Source organism: Carassius auratus, chromosome 35, assembly GCF_003368295.1.
Source record: "Carassius auratus strain Wakin chromosome 35, ASM336829v1, whole genome shotgun sequence".
Taxonomy (NCBI): domain Eukaryota; kingdom Metazoa; phylum Chordata; class Actinopteri; order Cypriniformes; family Cyprinidae; genus Carassius; species Carassius auratus.
Window position 1 is genome coordinate 16,511,971 of NC_039277.1, and position 13,435 is coordinate 16,525,405.

General features: G+C 35.6%; 3 protein-coding genes across 3 annotated transcripts; all 3 read right to left on the reverse strand.

Moving 5' to 3' along the window:
• Positions 1 to 1,201: 1,201 nt before the first annotated feature.
• On the reverse strand, positions 1,202 to 2,424 carry LOC113053937 (olfactory receptor 1468-like). Its single transcript, XM_026219096.1, has 2 exons — positions 2,347 to 2,424; positions 1,202 to 2,228 (listed from the first exon to the last, which is right to left on the reverse strand). Exon 2 carries the CDS (start codon positions 2,198 to 2,200, stop codon positions 1,202 to 1,204), a length of 999 nt encoding a protein of 332 aa, XP_026074881.1. The 5' UTR covers positions 2,201 to 2,228; positions 2,347 to 2,424.
• Positions 2,425 to 4,832: 2,408 nt separating this feature from the next.
• Positions 4,833 to 5,837, reverse strand: LOC113053938 (olfactory receptor 1468-like). The gene has a single exon (XM_026219097.1). It carries the CDS (start codon positions 5,835 to 5,837, stop codon positions 4,833 to 4,835), a length of 1,005 nt encoding a protein of 334 aa, XP_026074882.1.
• A 3,738-nt stretch (positions 5,838 to 9,575) lies between these two features.
• Positions 9,576 to 10,574, reverse strand: LOC113054647 (olfactory receptor 1468-like). The gene has a single exon (XM_026220336.1). It carries the CDS (start codon positions 10,572 to 10,574, stop codon positions 9,576 to 9,578), a length of 999 nt encoding a protein of 332 aa, XP_026076121.1.
• Positions 10,575 to 13,435: the final 2,861 nt, after the last annotated feature.

Genomic DNA, 13,435 nt, shown 5'->3' on the forward strand with positions numbered 1-13,435 from the left:
TTTCTTAATCTTGAAAGGCCTAGTTGCAATGCCTTCGTTATTATATGTTAGAAAAATGTAAGAAGCGAGACTTAATTGATGACTGTAACTACACAATTGAGTGTCTTTCTACCTTTACAGCAATTAAAAATATGTATTGTATAATATGGTTGGCACATTAAATCTATTGGCAAAATACAGCAAGTCACAATAGGCTTAACCCATCATCCAGGTGTGCGTTTCCCAAAACCATAGTTGCTAACTAAGTTAGCAACTTTGTTGGTTGCGATGCAATTTCCCATTGCCAACCAACTAAGTTGCTAACAGGTTAGCAACCATGGTTTTGGGAAACGCACCCCAGCACAACACTTGCTTTTGCCACTAGAGGGCAGACTAGAATCATAATTAGTTTTCCCCCAATCAAAGTGCTTCTTTTATTCTCAGTGTCCTTTTTAATAGTTTCTGTAGAAGTTTCTGTTAATTTTGCTTAACATACTATACTGTTGTCTGAGCTCTTTGGCATTGTGGGTCTCACAAGTGATTTGTAAACTTCCTTCATTTGCTATAAGCATATTTACACGTTGTTAATAAATGTATACACAATTTATGAGGTTCATATCTTTTTACCGAGAGATGTGAGATTAATATACAATCGCCTTTTACTCACCTTCATGTTATTTGTACATTGTATGAATGCCTTTTTTCCATTGAACACCATTCACTTCATTTTAATTTTTTGTTTTGTTGAAAATTAATGGCCATGTTAATGTGACTTTTTGTTAAGTCAAATGGCGTTGGCACAATATGAGCATTAGTAAATAATATTTATTTGTGTGTGAGCAATCCTTATGTACACAAAATCACATCAGCACACAAGGAAAGCCTTGTTGCACTTCAAACAAACATTTCACTCATTTAACAAAGTTAAGTACATTTATTACTTTAGTTCAATTCATAATTGGCCATTCATTACAATACATTGCAACTGCATTACAATGCAAATTCTAAATTCTGTGACCTTATAAATATTTTGAGTGATTTCTTTTATCGCACGTGAGAAGGCTGAGATTATTTTCGACAACATCTGAACACACAGGTCAGTCAATTCTGTTAAATTAAGTATTTGTTTAATGCTCTTAACAGACTGTATAACCAACTGGATAGTCATAGTAAACAAAATTACAGATTCCTTAAAACAGTTCAATAAAATCAAACTTTTTTATTAACCCTTTGTATTTACCCTTTTGTTCTGTAGTAGCCTAGTGTTCACCTTTTTGCGTTTGTACAGTTCTTTTATGGACTGCATGACCTCTTCTGTCTTTAGAGTGTATATGATGGGATTCAGCATTGGTGGTATTGTCTGTGTCAGGGAATTGTTAATTATCCGCGCATTTGGATGGATAAATGTTGCTAAAGCTGCAATATTAATACCTAAAAGCGGCACATAAAAAATTGCCACCAATATGAAATGTGACGTGCAGGTTTTCATTGCTTTGATCCGGTCAGCACCCTGAGCAATTTTAAGCAGAACTAAAGCAATGCAGAAATATGAAATGATTATCAGTATCAGTGGCATACAAACAAGGAGACCAAAGCAAATATTTGCCATGGTAATATTTATGCTATTATCATTACAAGCTAGTCTATAAATAGGGCCATGGTCACAAAAATAACTATTGACTACATTAGATCTACAAATAGAGAGTCTTGTGATTAAACTCACCATTGAAGAAATAAAAGTGACAGAAAAAATCCACATCACCCCTATGATCAGAAACATTGCTGGTTTGGTTACAATGACATGATACTGTAGAGGAAAACAAATAGCAACCAGTCTGTCATAAGCCAAAACAAGTAGTGTCAAAGACTGCAGATTCATGAAATGAAATACAAAAAACATATTTGCCAAACATGCATCATATGAAATGTCCTGGTGCTCGAATAAAAACATGTCTATGAGTTTTGGAATCAAAGCTGAGCTTCCACACAGATCAGAAAAGGCCAGATGGAAAACAGCAATGTATTTGGCTGTGTGAAGTCTTCGGGCCAAATAAATGATACACATGATAAATGAATTCCCTAAAACAGTCACAACATACACTAAAGACAAGAACACATAGTAATATTTTGCATGTGGGATATTAAAAAAGCCATTTATGAAAAATGTTGCAGGACGAGCAAAGGTCACATTTGCAGAGGAGTTTGACTGCGTGGAGCTCATGATACCTGTTGTCTGGCTTTTGTTTCACCTGCGATGAACAGTTATAGAAATACTTCAAATAAAAGAATATTCATATTAAATGATTTCATTAATTTGCAGTATAATCAGTAGTAAGAAACAGAGAAAACGCGTGGTTTATATTCTACCTTCTCCAAAGCTGCCACCATCTCATTAATTTACCAGCCATCAGACAAATTTATAGTAGATCATTCTCTTGAGCTTTGGACTTTAGTGCACAGATCATCCCTTCTCCCTGCAGAGTTGAAAAAAAATGGGTAGGAGCAAATTTAGCATGTGACATCATAAATGTATTGCTAAATAGGAATACTGTACAAACATAATGATAAATACATTACAAAAAGTATAAAGAGAGATGACTTTTGAAATTACTATACTCCAAAATAATAAGTTTATGAAGTTGACCCTTTGTGCATTCTTCTGTTTATAATCAAAAGTGATGCTGTCCACAAAGCATCCGATTTTTTAAGTTTTGATGGTGTAACAATACTACACCGAAATAATACTGAAGTTCTGTATGGTAATTTTCTTGTTGTGCATGCCACAAGAGCCAGTCGACGACATCGATCATCATCCATATTTGTTTTTCGTTTGATCATGCAAGTTTATGTGACATGTTGTGTTTGTGGAATTGACACTGTGAAATCGCTACTACAATTGTCAGATCACACGTCTGTCTGTCTGGCTGAATTGTCTAGTCTAGTGTGTGCATTTGGAGAATTATAATGTTAAAAATTGGTTGAAACTATTCTTATATCTGTGGTCTCCTATGGTTTTAAAATCGGTTCAATTTTTAATTTAATCGTCTATTGTGACCCAGGCATTAACAGCGCTTTTATCCGAAGTGACTTACAAGTAGGGGTGTGCGATAAATATCGTCCGATAATTAATGTGCATCTCATCAGTAAAGCGGGTTATCTAATCAGCGGGAAATTCCATCAGGTGTGCGATTTCACATAGAGCAGCTATTACTACACAGAGTCGTTGTAAACTGACGATTTTTATCGTGCACCCCTACTTCCAAGCTTAAGCAATTCATCACAGCACACAGTAGGCCTATTTATGTTACAGGGCGAACAAGAAATGAAGCAAGTTAATCCATTTGCATGCTTTTATAAATAGACGTGGTCATAACAGGCATGGGTCAAACAATGGCAAAGAGGTATATTGAGGGCAAGACACAAGAGTAGTCCAGTAAACGGGCATGGTCAATCTCCGACGAACAATGTCCAAACAAGAAACACAAGCAATGGTCCAGGTGAGGTGTAAACAGTATCCAAACAGGGCAAGAAGAGAAGGGCAATCCAAAGACAGGCAAGATATCCAAAACTACATCTAGATTAAACAGGCTAAACAGACAAAGACTATTTACTCTGTAACATTACTAGACTAGCGATATGTCCAAACAATACTCAGCAGTTTGAGAAGGATCTGTGTGTGTGTGTAAGATTGGTTACAGGTGTGTGCAATCAGAGCAGTGAATGATGGGAAATGTAGTCCAGAGTGACATGCAACACTCTGTGTAAGGTGAAAGTCAATATAATTGGAGCGCAACCTCTGGTGGTAAGTGGTAAAATCCATGGACATGATTCGTGACAGTTTGCAGGATATAATGTCAAGTTTATTAGATTAGGAGACATAGCTAAGCAGAAGGGAAATGCAAAGAAGAGAATTACGTTTTTGTTTATTTATTTATTTGAATGAAATGAGAGGGTGTGATATGACAAACATTAAAATATTGCCATTTCATTCATGTTGATAGTACAAAGGATATAAGATGAATTTTCTGTACTTTTACAAATGCTAGTAGGGAACATTTAATGTTTTTTATGTGTAAGATATACCATTGTTTATTGTGCAGATCAAACAAAAATGTGTTGCTGAGCACTTGTGTACTAGGCTTGTTTAAATTTTTATTTTTTGTCATTCTGACTGCATTCATTTTATTGAATAAACACTTAAAAGTTTAAAGTTGAAAAAATTTAGATCCTCATAGAATGCCCCAAAATGTTTCAAATGGCACAGAATGGTGGGAATAACTCACTGTGTAACACACGCCTTATTGCGTTTGTACAGTTCTTTTATGGACTGCATGACCTCTTCTGTTTCAAAAGTTACAAAATCAGTATTACTATCGCAAAACAATGGTTTGTCAAGTTGTGTTTTTTCTGCTTTATTCTTTTTTGTAAAAACAGTTATGGATTGAACAGAAGATACAGGATTCATCTTTCAGAGTTGAACATTTATGTTTAAATGCCATATAAGGATTAAGTTCACTGAAGCACATGCCTGCATTACATGGTCTGGAATCACTCAAGAAAAAAAAGAATAACCCTGCAAAAGAAAGACATACCTGCTAATATGTCATATTACAGAATGGTGGGAATAAATAAATTCTAAGTAAAAAAAATGGACAAAGACAAATAAGTATTTTGAAAACCTTTTGACATTCACGAAAAAAAAAACTGTAACAAAGGATTTTTTTATAACAGCATGTCTGTTTTATACAAGATAAAAGATGGACAAAGTCTCATTCAAACAGACAATGAAAGCAATCCAACTGTAAAATAAGTTAAATATAGTATTGACAACTTTGTAAATAAGTCATTTTAGATCACTTAAAATTTTTCACATTGAATTTCATAGATTTTTCACCAATTGTATTCACCTGACTGCGTTTGTACAGTTCTTTTATGGACTGCATGACCTCCTCTGTCTTTAGAGTGTATATGATGGGATTCAGCATAGGTGGAATTATCTGGGTCAGAGAATTGTTAATTATCCGAGTATTTGGATGGATAGGTGTTGTGGCAGAGGCAATGTTATTACTTAAAATTGGCAGATAAAAAATTGCCACCAATATGAGATGTGAGGTGCAGGTTTTTATAGCTTTGATCCGATCAACACCATGAGCAATCTTAAGCAGAGCCAGAGCAATGCAGAAATATGAAATGAAGATCAGTATTGGAGGTATGCAAATCAGAAGACCAAAGCAAAGTTTCCCCATCACAATGTGCACAAAATTATCATTACAGGCTAGTCTATAGATAGGGGCAAAATCACAGTAATAAGTATCAATTACATTAGATCTACAAAAAGAGATTCTATTGACCAAATTTGCAAGTACAGAAAAAAAGGTCACAGAAAAACTCCACATCACCCCTATGATCAGAAACATGGCTGGTTTGGTTACAATGGCATGATAGCGGAGAGGAAAACAAATAGCAACTAGTCTGTCATAAGCCAAGACAATTAGTGTCAAAGACTGCAGATTCATGAAATGAAGTACAAAAAACATATTTGCCAAACATGCTTCATATAAAATTTCCTGGTGCTCAAATAAAAACACATCTATGATTTTTGGAATCAAAGCTGAGCTTCCACACAGATCAGAAAAAGCCAGATGAAAGACGGCAATGTATTTGGCTGTGTGAAGTCTGCGGGCCAAATAAATGATACACATGATAAATGAATTCCCTAAAACAGTCACAACATACACTAAAGACAAGAACACATAGTAGTATTTTGCAAGTGGAATATTAACAAAGCCATTTAAGAAAAAATTTGCAGGACGAATAAAAGACACATTTGCAGAGGAGTTTGACTGCATGGAGCTCATGATAACTGCTGTCGGGATTTTTTGTATCACCTGTGATAAAGAACTGTTATAGAAATACACTCAATAAAAGAGAATATTCAAATAATGATTTCATTTCTAGTCACAGTGAATGCCCTGCTCTAATATGATAGATGCTAAAATAATAGTACAACAATTGAGTCACTACAGTAAAATCAATAGATACAAACAGCAGAAACACATGGTTTATACTCTACCTTCTCCAATACAGCCACACAATCATTATTCTGTCAACTATATTTAACATATTTATATTGGATCGTTCTCCTGCACTTGGGACTTCAGTTCATGGATCAGCCCTTCTCCCTACAGACTTCAGGGGGGAAAAAAGGTAGGAGTAAATCTTTACAAACTATGATTGAGAAAAAATATACAAGATAGCAAAAACATTTCTCTAAAAGCTTTTTAAAGTTAAGATAATGTGTTTACCCATGATAACAAGAGACTAATATTATTGTCTGAAATATTAATATCAACCACAAGTCCCAATTTAAAAAGTTGTGATTAATTTACAAAGTAAAGTAATATACAGGCATATATATATATATAATCCTATTACTAAAAATAAATTATGGCATAAATATGTTTGATTCGTTATCTTCCAGTTATTCCATCGGATTTGAAAAAAAAAATGCAGATGAACAAACAGGCTTGTTTTCTTTTTGTCTGTTTTCTTTTTTCTTTCCCCATGTTACGGTTTTGTTTTGGGTTTCTTTTCTGTTCTAGTTTTCTTCTCTTTTAAAGGTTACCAGATAAGGATCTACAGTAAACCTGTCACCAATTTGGGACTCTAGTTAAGGTGTTTGGCCTTTGTTGGAAGGGGAGCTCTTGTCCTTACCCTGCAGTTGTGCTCCGAACCTTGACCTGCACTTTGTTAATTGTTTGTATCTTTATTGCTGTTCATTTATCACCTTTGGCATTTAGATGTAACAATTGGGCGCTCGTCCAAGATTTTTGTTATAGCGTGGGAGGTCCAGCTTCTAGGAAAATACATTTGTATGTTTGATATATTTGCGCTAGCGCCTGTTTAATCTGAAGGTGGAGTGTATTTTAACTTGGTATTTGATTCATCAGTGTGCTAGCACTAGCAAACAGCAGTTTGGTTTGTTATTGGGAATTGTTTAAGAGTTTTTCGGCATTTTAAAAAACTGTGGATTGTTGGCATTTTTGTGCTGTATTAATTGGTATTGGTTTGTTTGAACTCAGAGGGAGTGTCAGCCACATTAAAAAAGTTAACAGCTTAAGTCATTTGTGGATTAATGCGTATTGGAGACGCGAACAGTTTAAAACGATTCAGATCGATTTGGTGAACTGGTTCAAAAAGATCCGGTTACATTGAATGATTCATTCGCGAACCAGATATGACAAACTGCTTAGTTTTGAACTCTCTCACAAAAGACACAGAAGAGAAGACAATGCTAAATAAAGTCGTAATTTTTGCTATTTTTGGACCAAAATGTATTTTTGATGCTTCAAAATATTCTAACTGACCCTCTGATGTCACATGGACTACTTTGATTATGTTTTTCTTACCTTTCTGGACATGGACAGTATACTGTACACAGTTTCAATGGAGGGACTGAGAGCTCTCAGACTAAATCTAAAATATCTTAAACTGTGTTCCGAAGATAAATGGAGGTCTCACTGGTTTGGAACGACATGAGGATGAGTTATTAATGACATAATTTAGATTTTTGGGTGAACTGTCCCTTTAAGTCCCAACCTACGCCTACTCTTGTTGTTTCATCTGTTCAGACAGATAATGATTCTGACAGTAATCATGATAGTTTACAGAATTTGGAAGGACCAGTGGTACTTTGTAATGAAGATATAGGTTATGCTCCTATCATTTAAGATGGCCATGTGTCACTGCTTGGAAGTACTGATGAGGTTCCTATTAAGGTTCTTCGAGACACTGGTGCATCTGAATCATTCATTTTAGAATCTGTTTTGCCTTTTTCCAGTATCCAGAGGTATTCGTTTCATGTGCACTCATGCGTGCAATGAGTAAAAAAACAACTGATGAAGAAACTCAATGATAAGGACCTTGTGAATTCACAGAGGGTAGTTCCTGGTCTCCATGTTTTGCTTTCTGTTCTCATCAGGTCTGGGTTTCTGCTCAGAGAGAGGATCCATCTTTGAAGTTCCTTTTTGATACCATTTTGTCTCCAGAGTTTGAGAGTTCAGTTAATGGGTACTTCGTTGAAAATTAGGTTCACGGGAGTGGACTTTTAACACAAAGGACTGAACCAGTCATAAAGGTAGTTGTGCCTGTACCTTTGTAAAATACTGTCTTAGGGGCCGTTCACATATCGCGCCTAAAAACACGTAGAAAACGCTAGGCGTGCCGCTTTCTCCTTCTTTCCAAAGCGCTCGGGCAGTTGCGCTCCCGAGGCGTCTGCCGTTGCTAAGCAACCATGACCTGCTCTTTCCATGAAGACGCGGAAATGTCAACAAAGGATAAATGGATTTGCAGCACTAAAAATCGCTTGCAGTAGCTCTTCCTTCCTTCGGTTCTCTTTCTAGCATGCACGCGTTTTCCGCGTGGCTCGAAATAGAACCAACGCCTATTTTTCACGCGACACGCAAGTGTGTTGGAAGCGGTTCCAGGCAAAATAGAATGGGAAATATGTTTATATGTCATTTTGTACACAAATACATATTAATTCATGACACTTTGATGTTTGAAAGTCTATAGGTTGACATCAATTCAGATATAAATGTAATTAAAAAAATTAATTAATAATTATTGATTTTCAAATATTGCACCTGTCAAACATAGTCTATTTTGCCGTCAATGCTGTTGATGGTGTCCTTTATCAGTAGGCTTTATATTTATGCTCAGCGTGAAGTATAGATATTGTTGTCGTGAAGACAAGATCCTGGTCTGTCGGCGGTCTCCCTCTATGTCACCTACAGTAGCAGCAGCAACCAGCGCCGCGTCAGGCACGATTCTGGTGAGGCAGGCCTAAAAACTGGGATTGGTAATGCTGAACTGTAATCATAGTTATTTATTATATTTTTCATTATATTTTATTATATGTTATTGGTTTGAGACAGAGTATATTATTTATTGGAGAACTTTGCAGCAGTATTTTATTTCTTATTCTTTTTTATTTTATATATATTTTATTAAAAAGTATTTTTTACGTGTATAGTAATAAACAACCTGCAGTTTAATGTTTGCATTTCTTTCCCTTACTGTACCGAAAATGAACTGAACCGTGACTTTAAAACCGAGGTACGTACCGAACCATGATTTTTGTGTACCGTTACACCCCTGGTCTACAGACAACTGTCAAAAGTTACAAAATCAATATTACTATTGTAAAACAATCTTTTGTTAAGTTGTGTTTTTTTGTCAAAACAATTATGGACTGAACCGAAGATAAAGGATTCTTCTTTCAGATTTTAACGTCTATGTTTTTTAATGTCATATGAGGATTAAGTTCACTGAAGTACATGCCTACATTACATGGTCTGGAATCACCCTGCAAAAGAAAGGCAAACCTGCTGATATGTCATATTACAGAATGGTTGGAATAAATAAATTATAAGTAAAAAACTGCAAACATATCACAAAGAAGTCTTTGGAAAAGCTTTTGACATACAAGGAAAAAAACTGTAACAAATTATTTTTATACTAGCATGACTGATTTATACAAGATGGACAAAGTCTCATTCAAACAGATAATGTTCACAAGTCAGTTTTGATCACTTTCAATTTCTCACACTGAATTTCATAATTTTTTCACTAATTGTATTCACCTTACTGCGTTTGTACAGTTCTTTTATGGACTGCATGACCTCCTCTGTCTTTAGAGTGTATATGATGGGATTCAGCATAGGTGGAATTATCTGGGTCAGAGAATTGTTAATTATCCGGGCATTTGGATGGATAGGTGTTGTGGCAGCGGCAATGTTATTACTTAAAATTGGGAGATAAAAAACTGCCACCAATATGAGATGTGAGGTGCAGGTTTTTATAGCTTTTATCCGATCAACACCATGAGCAATCTTAAGCAAAGCCAGAGCAATGCAGAAATATGAAATGATGATCAGTATTGGAGGCAAGCAAATCAGGAAACCAAAGCAAATTTTTCCCATCAGCAAATTTAGGGAATTATCATTACAAGCTAGTCTACAAACAGGGCCATAATCACAAAAATAACTATTAACCACATTAGAACTACAAATAGAAAGTCTATTGAGCAGACCTACATGTACAGAAAAATATGCCATAGACAAAATCCACATCACCCCTATGATTAAAAACATTGATGGTTTGGTTACAATGGCATGATAATGTAGGGGAAAACAAATAGCAATTAGTCTGTCATAAGACAAAACAAGTAGTGTCAAAGACTGCAGATTCATGAAATGATATACAAAAAACATACTCACAAAGCACACTTCATATGAAACATCATGGTGCCCAAACAAAAATGTGTCAATGATTTTTGGAATCAAAGCTGAGCTTCCACACAGATCAGAAAAGGCAAGATGGAAAACGGCAATGTATTTGGCTGTGTGAAGTCTGCGGGCCAAATATATGATACACATGATAAATGAATTCCCTAAAACAGTCACAACATACACTAAAGACAAGAACACATAGAAGTATTTTGCATGTGGAATATTAGAAAAGCCATTGAGGAAAAACGTTGCAGGACGAACAAAGGTCACATTTGCAGAGGAGTTTGACTGCATGGAGCTCATGACAACTGCTGTGTGGTTTTCTGTGTCACCTGTGATTCAATCCATTCAAAAACATAGAATGTTCAAGTAATCATTTAATGTAAAGTAATCCAGTCACAGAGCATTAATGAAAATTTATTAATTTTCTTTGAAATAATTTGATAAGAGGCAGTAAAAGCATTACAGAGAAACAGAGCAGAGGAAACATGGTTTATACTCGACCTTCTCCAAAGGTGCTCCCATCTTACTATTTTACCAGCCATCAGATAAATATATATTAGATCATTCACTTACACATGGGACTTTAGTTCATCATCAACCGTTTTCCCTACAGATTTGAAGAAAAGAAATGCAGGAATAATGCTATAGAACTGTTTAGTTACTCTTAAGCTGTATAAAGAGTTACTTGTGAAATTATGCCCTCAAAAATACAGGTAATATATTGGGCCTGACTTGTATGTAGCACACAAAGCCATTTAAATATTTAAGTAAAAAGCATTTAAAATTCTCCTTCTAAAAGATAAAGACAATTAAAATAGTTCTTAAATCTTTTCTAATTTTTGTTTCCCTTTCCCCCTTAAGAAAAATAAACGGGAGAGGACAAATATATATATTATGCAATATTTGCATTTCTGTGAGGCTTTTATCACTGGCTATTGACAATGCTTTCCCTAATGTAAAAGTCATATCCATGAGGAAATCCTTTTATGTCAGATACAAGTCACTACTGAGCAATATTGAGTAGCTTATGCATGAACATGTATATGTTCTACATGTCTAAAGTATAGGCCTGTAGAAAGAATAAACTAACTGATTTTGCTTAACAACTTAAATTTAGGGCTGGGTATCGATTCAGATGTCCTGATTCAATTCGATTTAGATTCACAAGCTCTCAGTTCGATTCATTTCTCAATTTTTTTATTTTAATTTTTATAATTACATTCAGTGAATATAATTTTAATACAAATGCTATCGAGTTTCAAAAAAAATTACAGTAAACATCAGTTAACAAATGGTGAATTTATACAAAGAAATAAAGATTTATTAATATTTATTGGTAGTAGTAGCAGCATTGTTGTTACATTGAGTCTTAAGACTGCTAAATAGTAATATATTTTTGACAGTTTCTTCACGTTTTTTTGATAGGTTGCTGTGAGGAACTTGCAGCTGCTGTACAGTATTTGATATTTTGGTAGTTTTGTCAAATCAAACAATAAACTGCTAATGAAGTGACTCTCACAGCAGCTAGGGATGAAATTTGTGTATGCTATTCATATCATCATAGTCAGACAACAGAGGTTGATGGCGAGCATCATCCGCGCTTGTGTTAACAAAACAGTGGTTGCACCATCCACCATTCATTGTGTAAATTATGGCGCCTTTACGCGTGATGTCAAAAACTTCCACAGATTTGTGGTATTACTATAGAATTTGACCTGAGCATTGCAAATTACACTTTGTTCTTAGTTCTTGTCAACAGTATCTCCGCCATGATAAGACCTGAATAAGTGACAGGCTTTCTAACATAACATTGCACAAGGGAAATAAGAGGGTGACATCTAGTGGAGAAGACTAGTTAAAAGATTAACATTAATCTGATCTTCTTTTAAATGTTTGCTGAAATAAATAGCGGAAAATATCGATTCAAGGCTTTTGAGAATCAATATTGAATTTACGTAATTTGAAATATGGATATGATGAAACATTGGTCTATTTAATAAAACTTATTTAAACTTACTTAAAAGAAACTTATTGTGCATGTCTCATTCAAATCCCTGGTGATAGATATGTGTGACGAGTGGGGCGGGGCCGAGAGACGAGGGAACAAGGAGTGAAGCCAGGTGTAGTGATTGGAGATGAGCTACACCTGCAACCCACCACCTGTCTCGAGTCCCACGTAGGAGACGGAAGGATATAAAACTGGAGAGACGATCGTGAAGGACGAGAGAGGACCAGGCCTGGGCCTTATTTTATGTTTTGGCTTTTATTTGAGCGCACCAGTCGTCTGTGAGTGGCTGGTGCGCTGTTTTGTGTTTATTTTGAATTATTAAAATGTTATTTGATTGTCCGCCGGTTCCCGCCTCCTTCTTCCCGATGATTAGGAAGTTTATCATTACAATATGCATGTGCATAATGTCTGCAACTCACCCGTTAGGATCCTTAGACAGTTGGTTGAATTAGACTCATATTCCGCTGTGAGTCTTGCATTATTAACCCCAAATTATTATTTGATTCAATTTGATTTGTGAACTGGCTTGATCGATTACTCCTAAAAAAACGTCTTAAAAAAACTATTCGTTCAAGAATCTGAAATCACATTGTCTTGGTTTTGCACTGATAAATGGTTCCAAAAGGTGGCAACACAGACCCTCACAAAAACCAAACATCTCTGGTGATGCAGAGTACCCTGTGGACATTGGGGAATGCCGCCAGCAGAACCATTGTCTTGAATGGTTTGAAAATCTCCAATCCTATTGGTCCACCTAGCCCATGACATCACGGATGGGTAGTATAAAAAAGCACCTGCTGAATGTGTCACCAACTGTTAAGTCACTTTTATTTATATAGCGCTTTTAATAATACAGATTTTGTCAAAGCAACAGTACAGCATTAATTAGGAAAACGGTGTGTCAATAATGCGAACACTTATTTTTCGGTTAAAGCCAGTTCAACATTGAATTCAATGATGTCATAATCCAGCTCAGATCAGTTAATAGTATCTATGCAATCAAGTCAACGATATTGCTGGAAATGAAGTGTCCCCAGCTAAGCAAGCCAGAGGCGACAGCAGCAAGGAACCAAAACTCCATCGGTGACAGAATGGAGAAAAAACCTTGGTAGATACCAGGTTTAGTCAGGGGGCCAGTTCTCCTCTGGGATCG

What these genes read in the sequence shown, in the direction of transcription:
- LOC113053938 (XM_026219097.1), bottom strand. Translation starts at nt 5,837, where the DNA reads ATGAGCTCCATGCAGTCAAACTCCTCTGCAAATGTGTCTTTTATTCGT.
- LOC113053937 (XM_026219096.1), bottom strand. Translation starts at nt 2,200, where the DNA reads ATGAGCTCCACGCAGTCAAACTCCTCTGCAAATGTGACCTTTGCTCGT.
- LOC113054647 (XM_026220336.1), bottom strand. Translation starts at nt 10,574, where the DNA reads ATGAGCTCCATGCAGTCAAACTCCTCTGCAAATGTGACCTTTGTTCGT.